General features: G+C 39.6%; 1 protein-coding gene across 1 annotated transcript in view; it reads left to right on the top strand.

Moving 5' to 3' along the window:
- LOC100136521 (vertebrate ancient opsin) overlaps positions 1-15645 on the top strand; it is a 57672-nt gene extending 42027 nt beyond the window's left edge. Inside the window, 1 exon segment of the mRNA NM_001123626.1 lies at positions 15604-15645. Within this exon segment, the coding sequence (NP_001117098.1) occupies positions 15604-15645 (42 nt within the window).
- The last annotated feature ends 5258 nt before the right edge of the window (positions 15646-20903 follow it).

Raw genomic sequence — 20903 nt, 5'->3', positions numbered from 1 at the left:
GGTTTGCAACTGCACATGGGGACAAAGATTGTAATTTTGGCGTGGGAGACTCCCCAAACATATGGAAGAAGGTACTCTAGTCAGATGAGACTAAAATGTTGCTTTTTGGCGCAAACCCAACACCTCTCATCACCCTGAGCATACCATTCCCACAGTGAAGTATGGTGGTGGCACCATAATCTGCGGGGACTGGGAAACTGGTCAGAATTGAGGGAATGATGGATGGTGCTATGTACATGGAAATTCTCTAGGGAAACCTGTTTCAGTCTTCCAGAGATTTGAGACAGGGATGGAGGTTCACCTTCCAGCAGGGCAATAACCCTAAGCATTCTGCAAAAGCAACACTCAAGTGGTTTAAGGGGAAACTTTTAAATGTCTTTGAATTGCCTAGTCAAAGCCCAGACCTCAATCCAATTGAGAATCTCGGGTATGACTTAAAGATTGCTGTACACCAGCGGAACCCATCCAACTTGAAGGAGCTGGAGCAGTTTTGCCTTGAAGAATGGGCAAAAATCCCAGTGGCTAGATGTGCCAAGCTTATAGAGACATACCCAAAGAGACGTGCAGCTGTAAATGCTGCAAAAGGTAGCTCACAGCGTATTGACTTTGGGGGGGGGGGGGGTGAATAGTTATGCGCGCTCAAGTTCTTTTTTTTTCTTCTTATTTCTTGTTTGTTTCACAATAAACAATATTTTGCTTCTTCAAAGTGGTAGGCATGTTGTGTAAATCAAATGATACATACCCCCCAACAATCTATTTTAATTCCAGGTTGTAAGTCAACAAAATAGGAATAATGCCTAGGGGGTGAATACTTTCGCAAGCCACTGTATAACAGTTTACACTGAACTATTTACAAAAACAGATTTTCTGGAAGAACTGTGCAAATGCAAAGTTTGCTAACAGAATTCCAGTAAAATCTCCCTCAGTTTTTTATGTGACCACTTTTTCCAAAAACTCTGTTAAGTACTGTTTCTTCTCCTAATGAAAAATTCTAAGATGTATGCAGGAAGAATCGGGTGTTAGCTATGACATGACACATTGACTTTGATCTATGACATCCTAACCCTAACCTTTTTTGGTTACTGAACTACAGTAAGTGAAATGGATTAACACCTGGTAACAGAATTACAGTAACAAAATGTCATCATGGGTCCCTGATCTGTACTACACATAAATGCATAATTATAGATATGAATGTCATTCTCTTCATGGTGATTTATGCTAAATATACGCAACATGTAAAGTGTTGGTCCCATGTTTCATGAGCTGAAATAAAAGATCCCAGAAATGTTCCAAACACACAAAAAGCTTATGTCTCAAAAATGCTGTGCACTAATTAGTTTACATCCTGTTAGTGAGCATTTATCCTTTGCCAAGATAATCCACCCACCAGACAGGTGTGGCATATCAAGAAGCTGATAAAACAGCATGATAATTACACAGGTGCACCTTGTGCTGGGGACAATAAAAGGCCATTCTAAAATGTGCAGTTTTGTCACACAACACAATGCCACAGATGTTTCAAGTTTTGGCATGTAAGTCCAACAGGCCTCACAACCGCAGAGCACGTGTAACCACAAAAGCCCAGGACCTCCACATCCAGTTCTTCACCTGTGGGATCATCTGAGAACAGCCACCCAGACAGCTGATGAAACTCGGTTTGCAAAACCAAAGAATTTCTGCACAAACTGTCAGAAACCGTCTCAGGGAAGCTCATCTGTGTGCTCATCTGTGTGCCACTGGCATGCTGGAGAAGAGTGCTCTTCACGGATTAATCCCGGTTTCAACTGTACCGGGCAGGTGGTAGACAGCGTGCATGGCGTCATGTGGGCGAGCGGTTTGCTGATGTCAACGTTATCACATTTGCCTTATGGCAAGGTGCTCCTTTGGCTTCTTTGCTGCCCTTCTTGACACCAGGCCATCCTCCAAAAGTCTTCGCCTCACTGTGCGTGCAGATGCACTCACACCTGCCTGCTGCCATTCCTGAGCAAGCCCTGTAAAGGTGGTGCCCCGATCCCGCAGCTGAATCAACTTTAGGAGACGGTCCTGATGCTTGCTGGACTTTCATGGGTGCCCTGAAGCCTTCTTCACAACAGTTGAACCGCTCTCCTTGAAGTTCTTGATGATCTGATAACTGGTTGATTTACGTGCAATCTTACTGGCAGCAATATCCTTGCCTGTGAAGCCCTTTTTGTGCAAAGCAATGATGACGGCACATGTTTCCTTGCAGGTAACCATGATTGACAGAGGAAGAACAATGATTCCAAGCAGCACCCTCCTTTTGAAGTTTCCAGTCTGTTATTCGAAATCAATCAGAATGACAGAGTGATCTCCAGCCTTGTCCTCGTCAACACTCACACCTGTAGTAACGAGAGAATCACTCACATGATGTCAGCTGGTCCTTTTGTGGCAGGGGTGAAATGCAGTGGGAATGTTTTTGGGGGATTCAGTTCATTTGCATGGCAAAGAGGGACTTTAATTGCAATTCATCTGATCACTCTTCATAACATTCTGGAGTATAAGCAAATTGCCATTATACAGACTGAGGCAGCAGACTTTGTGAACATTTGTATTTGTGTCATTCTCAAAACTTTTGGCCACGACTGTATGTTCATTACATGAAATCCAAATAAAAATCTATTTAAATTACAGGTTGTAATGCAAGAAATAGGAAAAATGCCAAGGAGGATGAATACTTTTGCAAGGCACTGTAGCTAGTATATTTAATATTGTGTTATTTTCTAGATGGTAAATTGACTAATTTGGCAGGCAATTTTGGGCGCTCAACTTTTGGTGTACAACTTCTGGTAAGGAGTGCAATTATATTGACTAAATTGAGTGGATCATTTTTGGCCCTTAAACTTTGGCAGACAACTTTTGGTATGCAATGCCATGACATTGACCAACAGGACCATCAGCATAAAAATCTTTAGCTGATGTTAGCTAACTTGGCAAGTTAGAAATGTGGCTGGCTGTCTCCCATGTCTCAATCCCATCAATGTGTGTAGACATGATTTTGGAGCAGGTCACAGTCACAAGTTGACAAGCTGAATAAGGTTGCTAGCTAGAAAAGAGAGGATATGATGCTTTGCAAGCAGTGTAGGCTTGTAATGCTACTAGTATACAGGTAGCAACATTATGAGGGGGGGGGGTTCATTGTTGGACAAAAAAGACTGTAAAAACACCAGGAAATCAGCTCTAAATGATTCAAATGTTGGAAATCTGTTCCCAAGTATTCCCATTCATAACAGAGAGACATCTGATCGTATATAAATGTAAGCAAGGTTTGAAAATATTATCTCTGTCTGGGCTTCTTGTGGTCAATTTGCTACTAGACAGAATTGGCCCGTGACTGAATGTAATTGTTGATTCCTGGATTAGAGAATAGTGAGAGAGAATTGACATCATGAATGCAATTGACTTGTTTCAACAACTTGAGCTATACAGTATCTATGCATCAATCTCATTGAATGCAATGTATTCACCTAGTCATCATGTCTCTGAGGCTTGTCTCTAGGCGTCAATATTGTGACACTAATCTTCCCCCGCACTGAATGCAATGTAAGCTTCATGTTCTTTGATTGCTATCTTTTGGGGAAAAAGTACCAGATTTAACCTTTTCTGCTAATACCAGGCTGCCATTTTGTGTGGCAGAGAGCAGATCCAAAACAGATGGCTGATGTCTGTGGTGGTGATGGCTCGACTGGTTTTAGGAACTGTGAAATGGGCACATAGGAGGTGAAATGGGCAGCCACTAGCAGACCAGACATTTCCCGTATTAATTTCACATCACTAAAGTGTGAGAGACACATGGCTCTCTCCACATTGCTGGGCCTAGACTGGATTAATCTATTTCATGTTCAATCATCTGTACTATTTAAACTTAATTTGTTAATGTAATCAATCCATTATCAGGCCACTAAAAGACTTAAAGTGCTGGAAAGGTAAAATGCTGCTTTCACTGCAGAGTTCCTGAAAAGAAAGTGCGTGACGGTGAAAGAGTGTGTGCATTGTTAGCTGCAGTTTCCTAGCCACTAGCCCAGGGGTTGGGAACCCAAACAAGCAGAGCTACATGCTTCTCCAGAGCCACACATTGCAGTCCCCTGCCCTAGACCCTAGCCCTGGCCCTGCCCATCTCACTAGCTCCTGCAATTAGGCTCCATCATAGGGGCCGACATTCCTTTCTGTGTAATAGTCACAGCAAGCAACAGAGTGGTACAAGCTACCGACTCAAGAGGGTCATGCGCAAATGAGAGACATCTGTTCAAGCATCTGGTCCATGACTGCAGGAGAACCTTAAAATGACAAAAAGTTGAAAGTAAAACTGAAAGTAGCAAACTTCATCATACTTAGGACACTTGGAACTAAAAATTAACAAAAGAGCACATATACAAGACAAGTCTAGAGTTGAATTGCAGCTGATCTGCCACACTTAAGCAGTGAACATGAGGGCCAGTAGTATAATCAATGACACTGGAAAACAAGCTTATTTTAATTTCTTGAAGAAGTGAAAGTATTATATGCCATCTTTCTACTCCATAATAGAAAATGAAAAATGTAACACATCCCTTAAAGTAGAAATTAATCTCTTACTTATAGCTGCAATTGTCAATCTATCAATCTATTGTTCATTGATCGAACAACTGAATGCTGCACTTCTAAACCAGAGAAAGAACAGTAATCTATTGCACTGCAGGATTAAGGTTGGACATGTCGTCGTCAAGCACTCTCCCATATCCCTTATTTTACCTGTTGTTCCCAAAGTCACACACCGGAAATTACTAATATGCTATGAAAGTCCTGCCTACTTCCTGGTTACTGTTTTTGAATGGGCTTCAAGTTTATACAGTATAATCAAATTCAGGAAAACATGTTCATTTCAGATATATAGTCCCGTGTGTCTCAGTTGGTAGAGCATGGTGTTTGCAACGCCAGGGTTGTGGGTTCGATTCCCACGGGGGACCAGTACGGTGAAAAATGTATGAAATGTATGCATTCACTACTGTAAATCGCTCTGGATAAGAGTGTCTGCTAAATGAGTAAAATGTAAAATGAAAAAATTCCTTCTACCTGATGGTTTTCAATTGCAATTTTTTGTACTCGAAAACCTTCATAAAAGGCATTGGGTAAAGGTAAATTAATCCCAAATACGAATAGAACTTTACACGCTGTATATCGTAAATGATTTTCATGAAGAAACAAAAATCATGCATTTTTTATGAATTTTAGGATTTACTGAACAAAAATCTAAACGCAACTTATAAAGTGTTGGTCCTATGTTTCATGAGGTGATATAAAAGATAACAGAAATGTTTTATACCCACCAAAAGCTAATTTCTCTAATTTTGTGCACAAATTTGTTTACATCCCTGTTAGTGAGGATTTCTCCTTTGCCAAGGCAATCCATCCACCAGACAGGTGTGGCATATCAAGAAACTGATTAAATATCATGATCATTACACAGGTGCAACTTGTGCTGGGGACAATAAAAGGACACTCTAAAATGTGCAGTTTTGTCACACAAAACAATGCAACAGATATCTCAAGTTTTGAGGGAGCGTGCAATTGGCATGCTGACTGCAGGAATGTCTACCAGAGCTGTTGCCAGAGAATTGGATGTCTCATTTCTCTACCATAAGCTGCCTCCAATGTTGTTTTAGAGAATTTGGCAGTATGTCCAACCAGCCTCACAACCGCAGACCACGTGTAACCATGCCAGCCCAGCACTTCCACACCTGTCTTCTCCACCAGATCTTCTGAGACCAGCCACCCCGGACAGCTGATGAAGCTGAGGAGTATTTATGTCTGTAATAAAGCCCCTTTGTGGGGAAAAACTCATTCTGATTGGCTGGGCCTGGCTCCTCAGCGGGTGGCCCCTGCCCAGTCCTGTGAAATCCATAGATTAGGGCCTAATGAATTTATATAAATTGACTGATTTCCTTATATGAGCTGTAACTCCGTAAAATCATTGAAATTGTTGCATGTTGTGTTTATATTTTTGTTCAGTATATAAGCTTGACGCCCATTCAAAAACAACACATTACTTGAACCAAGAAGTAGATGGGACTTTCATAGGGTATATACTAGAAAATGAAAAATGGTTTTGGACTAGAATGTTTGTTACTTTTGATAATTCTGTCAAATTTGTCTCACGTCATGTACGGATAGAGAGGATGGAGTCTGTCAAGTAATTTGTCTCAATCTTCTCAAGGTGGCAGTAGCTAGGCAGGCTGCGCTTGTGCGTACAACTGACGGTCCCCCTTTAAATGAAGTTCACCTTATAAAGGCTTCATAAATCATCAAATCAAATCACATTTTATTTGTCATATACACATGGTTAGCAGATGTTAATGCGAGTGTAGCGAAATGCTTGTGCTTCTAGTTCCGACAATGCAGTAATATCCAACGAGAAATCTAACTTAACAATTTCAAAACAATTACCTTATACACACAAGTGTAAAGGAATGAATAAGAATATGTACATTAAAAAATATATGAATGAGTGATGGTATAGAACGGCATAGGCAAGATGCAGTGGATGGTATAGAGTACAGTGCATACATATGCAATGAGTAATGTAGGATATGTAAACATATTAAAGTGGCATTGTTTAAAGTGTCTAGTGATACATTACATCAAGATGGCAAGATACAGTAGATGGTATAGAGTACAGTATATACATATGAGATGAGTAATGTAGGGTATGTAAACATTATATGAAGTGGCATTGTTTAAAGTGGCTAGTGATACATTTATTACATAAATTTTTCCATTATTAAAGTGGCTGGAATTGAGTCAGTATGTTGGCAGCAGCCACTCAATGTTAGTGATGGGTGTTTAACAGTCTGATGGCCTTGAGATAGAAGCTGTTTTTCAGTCTCTCGGTCCCTGCTTTGATGCACCTGTACTGACCTCTCCTTCTGGATGATAGCGGGGTGAACAGGCAGTGGCTCGGGTGGTTGTTGTCCTTGATGATCTTTTTGGCCTTCCTGTGACATCGGGTGGTGTAGCTGTCCTGGAGGGCAGGTAGTTTGCCCCCGGTGATGCGTTGTGCAGACCTCACTACCCTCTGGAGAGCCGTACGGTTATGGGCGGAGCAGTTGCCGTACCAGGTGGTGATACAGCCCGACAGGATGTAAAATGTCACGTTACAGCACCGATGCTGTATTTTCGATAGAGATGCGACAGAAGGACAACAAATTGTCAGACAGGGCACTTCCTGTATGGAATCTTCTCAGGTTTTGGCCTGCCATATGAGTTATGTTATACTCACAGACACCATTCAAACAGTTTTAGAAACTTTAGAGTGTTTCCTATCCAAATCTACTAATTATATGCATATTCTTAGTTCTGGGCAGGAGTAGTAACCAGATTAAATCGGGTACGTTTTTTATCCGGCCGTGAAAATACTGCCCCCTATCCCAAAGAAGTTAATAGAGCATTCCAACCGGTGTCTATTCCACAAGTTACCAATAAACCAATATAAATGCCTATTTACTCTGTTCCATCTGACTGCGCAATCTACTGTCTCATCTGCCCAGCCAGGCAAATTATAAAATTGATCTCCACTATTAAAGCATCTAGACATTATCTCACATTTCTTTTAGACTAACATTTCGTTTTAAACTGCGGTGATTTGTATAAACCTTGCTGTCTGTCTCTCCGACATTTGCAAAAGTGTTTCAATATTCATATTCTATCTCCATGTGTCAGGGTCAGGGGTCAGGGGTCAGGAGTAGGGACGATACAGACAGGCAGGCAGCGTTTCTTAGCCAGTCAAAATCATAAATCAGCTGGCATCATTTTATGGATATATACAAAGAAATGTCAATTCAAAAAAAGGTAAAACTAAATTGTGCAGCTAGTTTGCAGTCTTTACAGCTTCAGTGATTGAAGTGATTGTGTTAGCTGTGTTGTTGGCTAGCTCCATAATCGAAAATCTACTCAAATACATCATGAGAGCCCATGAGCTCATGTTGCGCAACATTTCTATAAGCTATGCAATTGCGTTAGAAAACAGAGTGATGGCCTCCATTAAAAAGAGGAGAATTCCATCAGCTTTCTATAGGCCAGGCCTATGTCATGGAAATTCTAATCAAGTAAGGGAGAAGAGACTTTCAATTTCTTCAAACAATCAACCTGTAATATCGATTAATTATTGCAATAATGGAGCTGGTCAACGACCACCCATAAGTGTCATGCCCAAGAAGACACAAGGCTGTAATCACTGCCAAAGTTGAGTAAAGGGTCTGAATCCTTATGCAAATGTGATATTTACATTTTAAAAGTTTTATAAATGAGCAAAAATGTCTAAATACCTGTTTTTGCTTTGTAATTATGTGGTATTGTGTGTAGATTGATGAAGAAAAAAACCCCAATTGAATCAATTTTAGAATAAGGCTGTAACCTAACAAAATGTGGGAAAATTCAAGGGTTCTGACTACATCCCGAAGGCACTGCACCTTTTTTTTGCAGCCTAGCCCATAGGCCTACATGTTTTGATAAGGATTGTATCACAACTAAAGTGGCCAAATAAATTCTTTAAAATTAAGCACATTCATCCGCTTTACAACTGGGTGTAGAGCCTAACTGGCATACAGTACATACACAGCGCACGAGTGTCAAGATAATTTTCAACATAAAAGTGTACCTTTATGATAAAAGCATTACGTGCATAATCGCATTTGCAGTCACTTTTGATAATGGTGTTTTCCCATTAATGGAACATTTGCTCTTATGGCCTACTGCCGTGTGCGCTTGCTGCGCTTATAATGTGATGGAATAGTCTAATAGTTTATCAACATTTTAAGATAAACATTCTGATATGTTGCATCAGCCTTTTTTTTATGCTAGTGGTTGTATTAATTTGGGATCTATCGCATCCCACAACAGTCCAAGACTATGCTTGAAATATTTATTTCTCGCTCAAAATAGGTCAACTTTTGTACTATAGGTGATAGTAGTTTGCCATAGGCTAGTGCTTTGATGTTCGTTAGTCTTACTCATCTTGTTGGCTGCCGAAAAGTAAATGTGGACAGTTCTTCCAATATCTTCAATATGCGCCTCGAAATTGGATAAGGACACGCAGAGGTGCATCCCGGATGTGTCTTTACTTGCAGCCTGTGAGAAAGAACCGATCATACGACAGAGAGTCATGTGAGTGAGAGGTTGTTCGGAGCATGCAGCGACCAGGGAGAACGGAATTATAATTATAATTATTTTCAGCCTATGGGCACAAAGGCCACTGACTGCAAAAGGCATGGATTTTTTTAGGCGGCATTATGGCCACACAAAGGGATGCCGCCGGGAAATTCGAGGCATTATCAAGTGCTTGTCAAATTGTGACTGAGAGACTGATGAAGTGTGTACAGCCTGCAAAAAAAGCTGAGCTCATGTGACTTAAAAAAAAATCATCATTAGAGTCGCATCATGCAGCCTTAGAATGTATTAAAAATCTAAACATATAGCCCCACATTTGTATCACAACTAAAGTTACTTAAATAACTCTAAATTATGCATATAGGAGTACCTGTTTCTTTGTTAACCACTTGAATAGCCACATGTGCCCACTACCTCAAATTGTTTGGTGAAAATATCCTTTCTATTTTATTCAGCTTTGTTCAATAGTATTCTTCATACAAAAAATAATATAAAATAATACCACGGAATTCTAAGCAAATCTTGTCTGCTAAATTAACTAGTGTAGCCCACAGCCATATGGCATAGCCAGATCAGGACCTAACATAAGGACAACTCAGAGTACCCTATTCTGTTATTCTGAAATAGAATACATTTTCTTCATATCATGTCTCTATTTTTCCTGTCTAGAATAAATAATGGATTTATTGTGAAGGTGTAGGCTATATTATATGGATTTATTAGACTTTTTAAAATGTAGATGTTTCAAACGTCTGCATCAGTAGCTTGCAGGCTATGTGTGGAAACGAGGAGTTGCTAAATGTATTTATGTTAATTAAAATAATCTTGGTTCAGACCCACACATGCATGCCCGCACACACGCACGTACACACGTGCGCGCACACACATACACAAATACAAGCTTAGCAGGTCCATCAACCCATTTAAATACCCCTCAAACCCTACAGTAAACTGTGGATCATGAGAGCCTTCATAAATCAGCAGAACGTTAATAACCAATTTATGTACACTTCATTTAGTGTCCTGTAATACTTAGTTTGAAGTGAGACACCTCCAGCCATTCATAGCACATCCATAAAGACTCTATATCGCATGGCATTGTACTTACTATAAAGTCTCACCCATTTAGTCACGCACACATAATAATAATACGATATCGTAATCGCCATCGATAAGAGACATTACTGTGCAGCCGTATTCATCGACCTGGCCAAGGCTTTCAACTCTGTCAATTACCACATTCTTATTGGCAGACTCAACAGCCTTGGTTTCTCAAATGATTGCCTCGCCTGGTTCACCAACTACTTATCTGATAGAGTTCAGTGTGTAAAATCGGAGGGCCTGTTGTCTGGACCTCTGGCAGTCTCTATGGGGGTGCCACAGGGTTCAATTCTCGGGCCAACTCTCTTCTCTGTATACATCAATGATGTCGGTCTTGCTGCTGGTGATTTTCTGATCCACCTCTACGCAGATGACACCATTCTGTATACCTCTGACCCTTCTCTGGACACTGTGTTAACTAACCTCCAGACAAGCTTAAATGCCATACAACTCTCCTTCCGTGGCCTCCAACTGCTCTTAAATGCAAGTAAAACTAAATGCATGCTCTTAAACTGATCGCTGCCCGCACCTGCCCGCCCGTCCAGCATCACAACTCTGGACGGTTCTGACTTAGAATATGTGGATATCTACAAATACCTAGGTGTCTGGCTAGACTATAAACTCTCCTTCCAGACTCACATTAAGCATCTCCAATTCAAAATGAAATCTAGAATCGGCATCCTATTTCGCAACAAAGCATCCTTCACTCATGCTGCTAAACATACACTCGTAAAACTGACCATCCTACTGATCCTCAACTTCGGCGATGTCATTTACAAAATAGCCTCCAACAGTCTACTCAACAAATTGGATGCAGTCGATCACAGTGCCATCTGTTTGGTCACCAATGCCCCATATACTACCCACCTCTGCTCTGGATAACAGCGTCTGCTAAGTTACTAAAATGTAAATGTAACACCGGGGGCCAAATAGGTGACTGTAAATTGCATGTATTGTATTGCAATGTATGATGCAAGAAACCACTCTACAAAATAAAAATAATAATTATTACCATACAGAGAATAAGACAATGTAGGCTACCCTTCTGCCAATTGGCTTATTTGCATATTCAAGCTTCAATACTGCCCCTTTATTGAAGAAATACGTTTTTTTACATTACTGGCTTTTCAAAGACTTAAAATGTAGCCTAAATGTTTAGTGATCTTGTAGGAAGCAGTAACTCCCCATTGCTGAGATATACTTATCTATAACTGGGCTAATAACTCGCTAACTAGCAAAGAATATCAACAAATGTGCACATGAACGGCTCTGCGCTCTGAACTGATCTGAAAAGCGCATTCACTTGCGAATGATTGAAATACCGCTACCTCACCAATAGAATTCTACTCTACTGTGTTCTGGCTCTACCTTCAACAAAACCACTTACTCAATCTTGCGAAGTCAGATTTGGTTTGGTTTGTTGCATTGAAAAGGGCTGACAATGTTGATTCGATCTCAGATTCTTTTTAAATCTATCTCTTGCGTCTCTGCGCAGCCTGGCATTTCCTCTTTGTAGCAATCCGTAATCGTCCCACCTACGTAACAGCCAGTGTAATCCAGTGGCGCGATTTTCAAATACCTTAAAAATCCTATTACTTCAATTTCTCAAACATATGACTATTTTACAGCTATTTAAAGACAAGACTCTCGTTAATCTAACCACACTGTCCGATTTCAAAAAGGCTTTACAACGAAAGGAAAACATTAGATTATGTCAGTAGAGTACCCAGCCAGAAATAATCAGACACCCATTTTTCAAGCTAGCATATAATGTCACATAAACCCAGAAGACAGCTAAATGCAGCACTAACCTTTGATGATCTTCATCAGATGACAACCCTAGGACATTATGTTATACAATACATGCATGTTTTGTTCAATCAAGTTCATATTTATATCAAAAAACAGCTTTTTACATTAGCATATGACGTTCAGAACTAGCATACCCCCCGCAAACTTCCGGGGAATTTACTAACAATTTACTAAATTACTCACGATAAACATTCACAAAAAGCATAACAATTATTTTAAGAATTATAGATAGAGAACTCCTCTATGCACTCGATATGTTCGATTTTAAAATAGCTTTTTGGTGAAAGCACATTTTGCATTATTCTTAGTACATAGCCCAGCCATCACGGGCTAGCTATTTAGACACCCGGCAAGTTTAGCCTTCACCAAAATCAGATTTACTATTATAAAAGTTTGATTACCTTTTGTTGTCTTCGTCAGAATGCACTCCCAGGACTGCTACTTCAATAACAAATGTTGGTTGGGTCCAAAATAATCCATCGTTATATCCGAATAGCGGCGTTTTGTTCGTGCGTCCCAGACACTATCCGAAAGGGTAAATCAGGGTCGCGCGCATGGCGCAATTCGTGACAAAAAAATTCTAAATATTCCAATACCGTACCTCAAAGCATGTCAACCGCTGTTTAAAATCAATTTTTATGCAATTTATCTCGTAAAAAAGCGATAATATTCCGACCGGGAATCTCCTTTTCGGGAAAACAGAGGAAAAAACGCCCACAGTCCCTTGATCGGCCACTTGAGAAAGGCGATAATGTGTTTCAGCCTGGGGCTGAAATGACGACATTCAGGTTTTTCCCGGGCTCTGAGAGCCTATTGGAGCCGTGGGAATTGTCACGTTACCGCAGAGATCCTTTGTAATTGAATGAGATGTCAAAGAAAGACAATAAATGGTCAGACAGGCCACTTCCTGTAAAGGAATCTCTCGGGTTTTGACCTGCCATTTGAGTTCTGTTATACTCACAGACACCATTCAAACAGTTTTAGAAACTTTGGAGTGTTTTCTATCCAAAGCCAATAATTATATGCATATTCTAGTTACTGGGCAGGAGTAGTAACCAGATTAAATCGGGTACGTTTTTTATCCAGCCGTGTCAATACTGCCCCCTAGCCCTAACAGGTTAAACAGCTGCAGACTCAATGTTCCTGTGTAGTCTTCATCTTCTTTACTCAGGAAAGTTTCAGAGTGTCTAGCCATTCCGTACCATTCAGCTCACGCTCTCGGTTTCGCTGGCCTATAGAGTGGTAACCATTTCAGCGTGGGGACACACGTCCTCACGTCTTTCATTTTGTAGATTTTTTAACCATTCGTGACGTCCAGTTCACACCGTCCACCTGCTTGGTCTCTAGTTTAAACCATTTCTCAGCCATGTTGCCACCGCTTCACGCTGTCTGGTCTAATGTACATTTTCTTAGAAGTGGGTTTTATGCACTCTGGGAAAAGGGCGCGTTCCATGACGCCGACATAATGTCTGTGCTCACGAGGGTGTGGTCACTGACTGGAATTTACATAAAAAATAATTCTCTCATTTAGTAGGATAACATCCGATTTAATCATATAAGTTCCCCAACATTTGGATGTGAATCTGATATCTGATCAATGGGAAATATATACATTCAGAGATACAGTAATGTTGTTATACTGTCCTTAGTTACATCACAAAAAACAACCAATTCGACAGGATTGTTCTTAAATAATGCCATCTATTTTGTGAAGTGGACCAGTCCCTCCTGCAGCAAAACACCTACACAACATGATGCTGCCACACCCATGCTTCACAGCTGGGATGGTGTTCTTCGGCTTGCAAGCTTCCCCCTTTTTCCTCCAAACATAACAATGGTCATTATGGCCAAACAATTATTTTTTTGTTTCATCAGACCAGAGGACATTTCTCCAAAAAGTATGATCTTTGTCCTCATGTGCAGTGGCGGTTTTGGAGCAGTGGCTTCTTCCTTGCTGAGCGGCCTTTCAGGTTATTTCGATATAGGACTAGTTTTTACTGTGGATATAGATACTTTTATACCTGTTTCCTCCTGCATCTTCACAAGGTCCTTTACTGTTGTTCTGGGAATGATTTGCACTTTTCGCACCAAAGTACGTTCATCTCTAGGATACAGAACGGGTCTCCTTTCTGAGCGGTATGACGGCTGCATGGTCCCATGGTGTTTATACTTGTGTACTATTGTTTGTACAAATGAATGTGGTACCTGCAGGCGTTTAGAAATTGCTCCCAAGGATTGAACCAGACTTGTGGTCTACAATTCTTTTTCTGAGGCCTTGGCTGATTTCTTTTGATTTTCCCATGATGTCAAGCACTGAGTTTGAAGGTAGGCCTTGAAATTCATCCACAGGTACACCTCCAATTGACTCAAATGATGTCAATTAGCCTATCAGAAGCTTCTAAAGCCATGACATTATTTTCTAGGATTTTCCAAGCTGTTTAAAGGCACAGTCAACTTAGTGTATGTAAACTGCTGACCCACTGGAATTGTGATACAGTGAATTATAAGTGAAATAATCTGTCTGTAAACAATTGTTGGAAAAATGACTTGCTTCATGCACAAAGTAGATGTCCTAACTGACTTGCCAAAACTATAGTTTGTTAACAAGAAATTTGTGGAGTGGTTAAACAATTAATTTAATACATGAACTTATTTAGCTGTTATGAATTACGAATTATAGGTCTAATGAATGTCATTTAACACAATATTATGGCCATTGATGAGCAAATGAACCCTGAAATGTATCAAATCCATTTTTTTATGGTAGTAATTGTGAAATCGTTTTTTCTGCTCTGAGTCTCTGATATGGTTTTGCATAAGGAAAATTGAAGGTATTCTTCTGATATTTAATATGGTGTATTATTTTTGTAAGAAATGTAATATAGAATAGAACCTATTCTATTTGCTATTTTATTTATTCTACCAGTTATCAACAAATTATTCAATAAAAAAAATTAAAAATTAAAACCCAGTGGTTATTCTGTGACTAGCTAATACAATTTTTTTATTTTCTTTGTGGTATCGTTTTGGTATTGAGTATCATTTCGGGATAGAGTATATGACACTAAACCTGGTATCGGTATTGAAGTAAAAAATCTGGCACCGTGACAACACTACCTCCAACATTAATTCAGTACTATTATAATCAACATCTTTACATAATCAATAAATTGCCGCACTCGGTAACTGCGAAAATAAAGGAAATGCTTGAGTAAATTAGGCATATAAAGTATATTGAAAGCAGGTACTTCCACACGGGTGTGGTTCCTGAGTTAATTAAGCAATTTACATCCCCCATCATGTATAAAAATGCCCAGTTGCCCAATTATTTTGTCTATAAGATCTCAGTGACTTTGAAAGAGGGTTCTCAAAAGAGCATATGGGGTTTAAAGGGAGTGTGTGTGTGTGTGTGTGTGTGTGTGTGTGTGTGTGTGTGTGTGTGTGTGTGTGTGTGTGTGTGTGTGTGTGTGTGTGTGTGTGTGTGTGTGTGTGTGTGTGTGTGTGTGTGTGTGTGTGTGTGTGTGTCACCAGGTCTCAACCCAACTGAACTGGGGATTCTGGAGCCGCGCTTGAGACAGTGTTTTCCATCAACAAAACACCACATTATGGAATTTATTGTGGAAGAATGGTGTCACACAGCACTGCACTGATTGTACTGTCTGTAATATAATTCACAGTAAAACAAATTCCTGTCAAGCATTGTTGATAGGCAATTAAGTTGTCTGCTCTATTTAATAAGTAAATGAATAACGGAAGATAAACTACACAAATTAAAATGAGAATCTAACACTCTCCTGGCTGTGTATTTATTTGACCATTTATTGTTCTATTTCATAACAGATCAACAGAGATCCTCTTCTTGTTTTCAAAGGGTGTTAAACTGTGACCCATCATAAACATTTTGTAGGTATATTGCTTTAGAACTTGGTTTAAACACGAATTAACCTTTTATAATGTCATCTGTGGAACTTTGGGACTCACTGTGTGTGTCTGGTTCTGGTAGTAGCGTGCAACCAGCAGATCTGTGTCCTTGACTTCGGTCTGTCCTAATAGGCTGAGGACAGCTCTGGTGACTGTCATCTGTCCAGTCTTCACCAGTTCTGACCCTGCAGCCATAGCTTCTACACCTGTTCACACACACACACACACACACACACACACACACACACACACACACACACACACACACACACACACACACACACACACACACACACACACACACACCTAGGTATGCATACTCATACACATCTACATGCATTACATAATACACCTATCTGTAAGGGACACCATGTTTAATAACCTTCAAGGGTAGTTTATCTCTCAAAATATTTATCTGATCCTTTGGCTCCAAGTACACATATTGTAAATCATTCATTTATGCATGTTGTATGATGTCACTGCGTCAGATAAGCGGCCACTTGCTTGACTATTCAACAACTAGTAAGCCTCCACACTTCCTGCTCAAATACAAAGAAGGAAGCTCCCTGACATCCACTCACTCATGCTCCCTCCCCAAGTCACCCAAGGATTGTTTTGAAAAACGTACAAACATCCTTGGTAATTTTATTTGTGAAAGGAGGCTCTTAGACATTAGCATGAGGATGCAATTTACATTGTGTGCTGTGTTTTGGAAATAATAAATCATCACTTCCCAACTACACAGCTAACTTTGCTCGGCCCATGAATTCATAAGTAAAACTGAAACATAAACAGATGATATCAGAGCTTGGTCTTTAGGGCCCAATTTTTCTATAGTTATCTATAGAAATAGAAAGTATGGCTCATTGACTTGAAAGGAGACTCACATTCTATTAATTATATTTCTATGCATTTAGGGACAGATCAACATTTACTGGGGGGAGGGGCTGGTCCAAATAAAAGTGTCATAGAAAGTTAATTCTATGAGGGGGGAAGGTGTTCAATTTATTTTACAGTACAAGGGGGAGGGTCATGTGGGGAGGGGGGTGCATCTTTCTATGACACTTTTATTTGGACCAGCCCCTCCCCCCTCATAGAATTAACTCAAAATAATGTTTACGACCACAAATAACAATAATTGTAGCAACCCTGCGTTTATAAACACGGGGCTATGGGTCAGGAGGTTGAGGGTTCGCTGACCACCACAGATGAGCTCACTCTCCCTGCTTGTTTCATTAACTATGATCAGAGCCGGCTGCAGACAATGATCAGCCAGGGAGAAATCTGATTTTAACATTTTGATACCATATTTATAATTACACATCTGCTCCTCCGACGTACGACATCACCGGAATACTAACCACTGGTCCTGGGATTCATCTTTACGCACACCTGGCACTCATCATTACGCGCATCGGTTAATCATTATGGTTCACACCTGGACTTCATTACCTTCATCATTTCCTCCCCTTTATGTCACTCTCTTATGTTCACTCTTCAGTTGGTATTATTATTTTGTACCGCTGTGTAGCCTTATGAAATTGTCTCGTTCTTTGTTTTGTTTTATTAAACATTTCACCTGAACCTGCTTCCTGACTCACAGCTCCATTATTACAACTGTGTTGGTAATATTTGTTGAATAACTTCTCTAGCCTTATTTGTTTTGTGGTGTTATCCAGATTGACGGTTATTGCCCACAAATAAGTGGATCAAAGTCGGAACGAAGTGCTAATATTTAGTCCATTTTACAGATATTGAATATTACGTTTTTATCGTGAGGCATTCCGCACCACCATATTCAATCCACTATCTTCAATGTCTGTTTGTGTCCAGTGTCTGTTCCTGTCATGTCCTGTCCTATGGGGTCGTTGCACACTATTCTAATAAAAATTCTTGAAGCTATGTCAAGCCAATATCAAGTCTTGCCATAGATGACTAGATGACTCAAGTTTTATGTTAAGTCCGCAAGCTAGATCCCTGCAATGTCTCATTAATGATCTACCGTAAATTCCGGACTATAAGCCGCAACTTTTTTCGCAGCTTTGAGCCTCGCGGCTTAAACAATGACGCGGCTAATATATGGATTTTTCCCGCTTTCAAAAATGTTTTTCTCCAAAAAAACACATTCTGTGACGTGTTCAGTTTTTTGGCAGCATGAAGCTTTCATTAGACCAATGAAATTGCCGAACGGGTTAAGGTCAAACAACTTTTTTTTTACTGTTTAGATTAAATCGAGCGCTCTCAAACTTCCCATCATTCTGATTACGGTAGTCATTTTGTCACCCTCATCATGGCAAAGACACGGAGAAATGCATATGATGCAGCTTTCAAGTTGAAGGCGATTGATCTGGCTGTTGGAAAAGGAAATAGAGCTGCTGCATGGGAGCTTGGTCTTAATGAGTTGATGATAAGACGTTGGAAACAGCAGCGTGAGGAATTGACTCAGTGCAAAAAGACAACTAAAGCTTACTGCTAATTATTTTTTTTTGTTACAAGCCGTGTTTCGTTAAAGCCTATTTATTTTTGTTACAAGCCGTGTTTCGTTAAAGCCTGTGTAAAGTTAATTTGTTTCAATGTACCGGTAGGCACCTGCGGCTTATAGACATGTGCGGCTTATTTATGTTCAAAATAATATATATATTTTTTAATTCAGTGGGTGCGGCTTATATTCAGGTGCGCTTAATAGTCCGGAAATTACGGTAGATAACTTTTCTGTACTCTCTGGACTAAAACCACATTTTTTATAAGTGTACAATATTACGTATTAGATCCTTAAAAAAATACAACTTTTACATGACCTTGCAGCTTACCTATAAAATGGGCTGATGGTGAAGTATACATACTCGGTATTCATATCACAAAATATATAAATAAGATCTCCACAATGAATTTCAATAGAAAACTTAGACAAGATCCTGCAACCATGGAGAGGTAAATACCTGTCTATTTATGGAAAAATTGCCCTGATGATCTCCTTAGTCATATCTCAGTTTACTAACTTACTTATGGCGCTGCCTACTCCTGATGATTCGTTTTTCAAATCATATGAGCAAAAAATATTTTGCATTATCTAGGAAGCTAAACCTGACAAAATGAAACGAGCCTATCTATATAATGAATATGAATTGGGTGGGTTGAGATTATTAAATATAAAAGCACTAAACCTCTCTCTAAAAGCTTCACTCATTCAAATGTTTTATTTGAATCATAAATGGTTCTCAAGTAGATTAATAAGAAAAGCTTTGTTTAAAAATTGCCTTTTTGCCTTTGTGCAGGTTGCCATGTCTCATTTTCGATTCATTGAAAATTATACTTTTTACAAAGTATCTCTTTTTCAAACAAGCATTGCAGAGCTGGGTACAATTTCAATTTCATCCCCCTGAAAAGATAGAACAAATATTACAACAAATATTATGGCTGAACTCAAACGTGCTGGTTGATAATATACCTGTATTTATGTTTGAAAAGGGTATTTTGTTCTTAAATGATATTGTAAATTGTAATGGTAGAGTTATGTCCTTCATGGAGTTATCAGAATTGTACTGGAAGGTCTGCTCAATCCAAGAGTACAACCAATTGATTACATCATTTCCCCAAAAATGGAGGAGGCGGGTGGCAGTGGGAGGAGGTAGGGAACTGGTCTGTCTGCCCAATATAAAGGATCAAAACTGGCGGAGGAATAAAAATAGCATATATAGGAAAGTATACCAGTTTTATTTGAGGACCAGGATATTGACAGCTGTGCCATACAGATTGCAAAATAGTTGGGTAGAGTTGAGTTGAGTATGAGTTGATATATAAAACAACGCAATATTCAAGACTTTGTGCTTTTCAGCTAAAATTATTATATAGAATTCTTGCCACTAACAAAATGTTGAATATTTGGGGCATAAAATCATCGAAGCTCTGCAGATTTTGTTGTGAGGATACAGAATCAATAGACCATTTATTTTGGTATTGCCCTCAGGTAGACTGTTTCTGGTCTCAGGTTCAGGAATGGCTGAAAATGCATAGCATTGATCTAAAATTTACCCTAGAAATAGTACTGTTAGGAGATCTGGAGAGACCGGGTCAGTCAATTACTAATATACTAATACTCTTAGTAAAAGTATTTATCTTCAACACGCAATCTGTAGATTCTTTTCGATTAGATAGATTGAAATTGTACATTAAACATCATAGCACAGTTGAAAGATATGTGTTGCGTAGAAACACGAAGTGGGTGGCCAGCAGAGATAGATGGGATGGGGTGAGGGAAGCTGATGGTTGGTATGTGGAATTGGAGACAAGTGGGAGTGGAGTTGCTGTGTGAGAGAGAGAATGATGGTGAAAAGATAAAGGAGAAAAAAAAGTCAAAACAAAACATAATAAAAGTACATTTGAATGACACTAAGTGCCAGTGTTTTTACAACTAATGTCGGTTTGCCTGAGGCTGATGCCGTGCAGGTGTTTGCACACGTATATACACACACTCTCATTCAAATAAACAAATACAAGAATACACACATACATGTAATAGTGCCAGACATGCACACAAACATATAAAGCAGGCATTGCTGTTATGAATTCAGTTGTCCTTGATGTCCTATCTTTTAATTTATTTGTATATTATTATTTTTTTTTGCATTGTTGTTTGCTGTTTTCTTCTGTCTTTTCCTTTTTTCTCTTTAGTTCATTCTCTTGGTTGTTGGTGCATTGGGGGGGTTCTTGGGGGTGGGGAATGGAATTATTATTATTTTTTTCTCTTCCGGGGGGTGGACTGTGGGAGGGGTCTCGAATGGTTGAGGGACAGCTATTGGGGAACTGTGGGGGGATCTTGGAGGGTTTGGGTTTCACAAGATTGTGATCATGAAAAAGGAAACTATGACATATTTTATATCACCATCATGCACACGCACCCTCACACATAA

Source organism: Salmo salar, chromosome 18 (assembly GCF_965601325.2).
Source record: "Salmo salar chromosome 18, fSalSal1, whole genome shotgun sequence".
Classification (NCBI taxonomy): Eukaryota; Metazoa; Chordata; class Actinopteri; order Salmoniformes; family Salmonidae; genus Salmo; species Salmo salar.
Note: the sequence above shows the minus strand (reverse complement) of the source record. Positions and strands in the feature narration are given on the sequence as shown.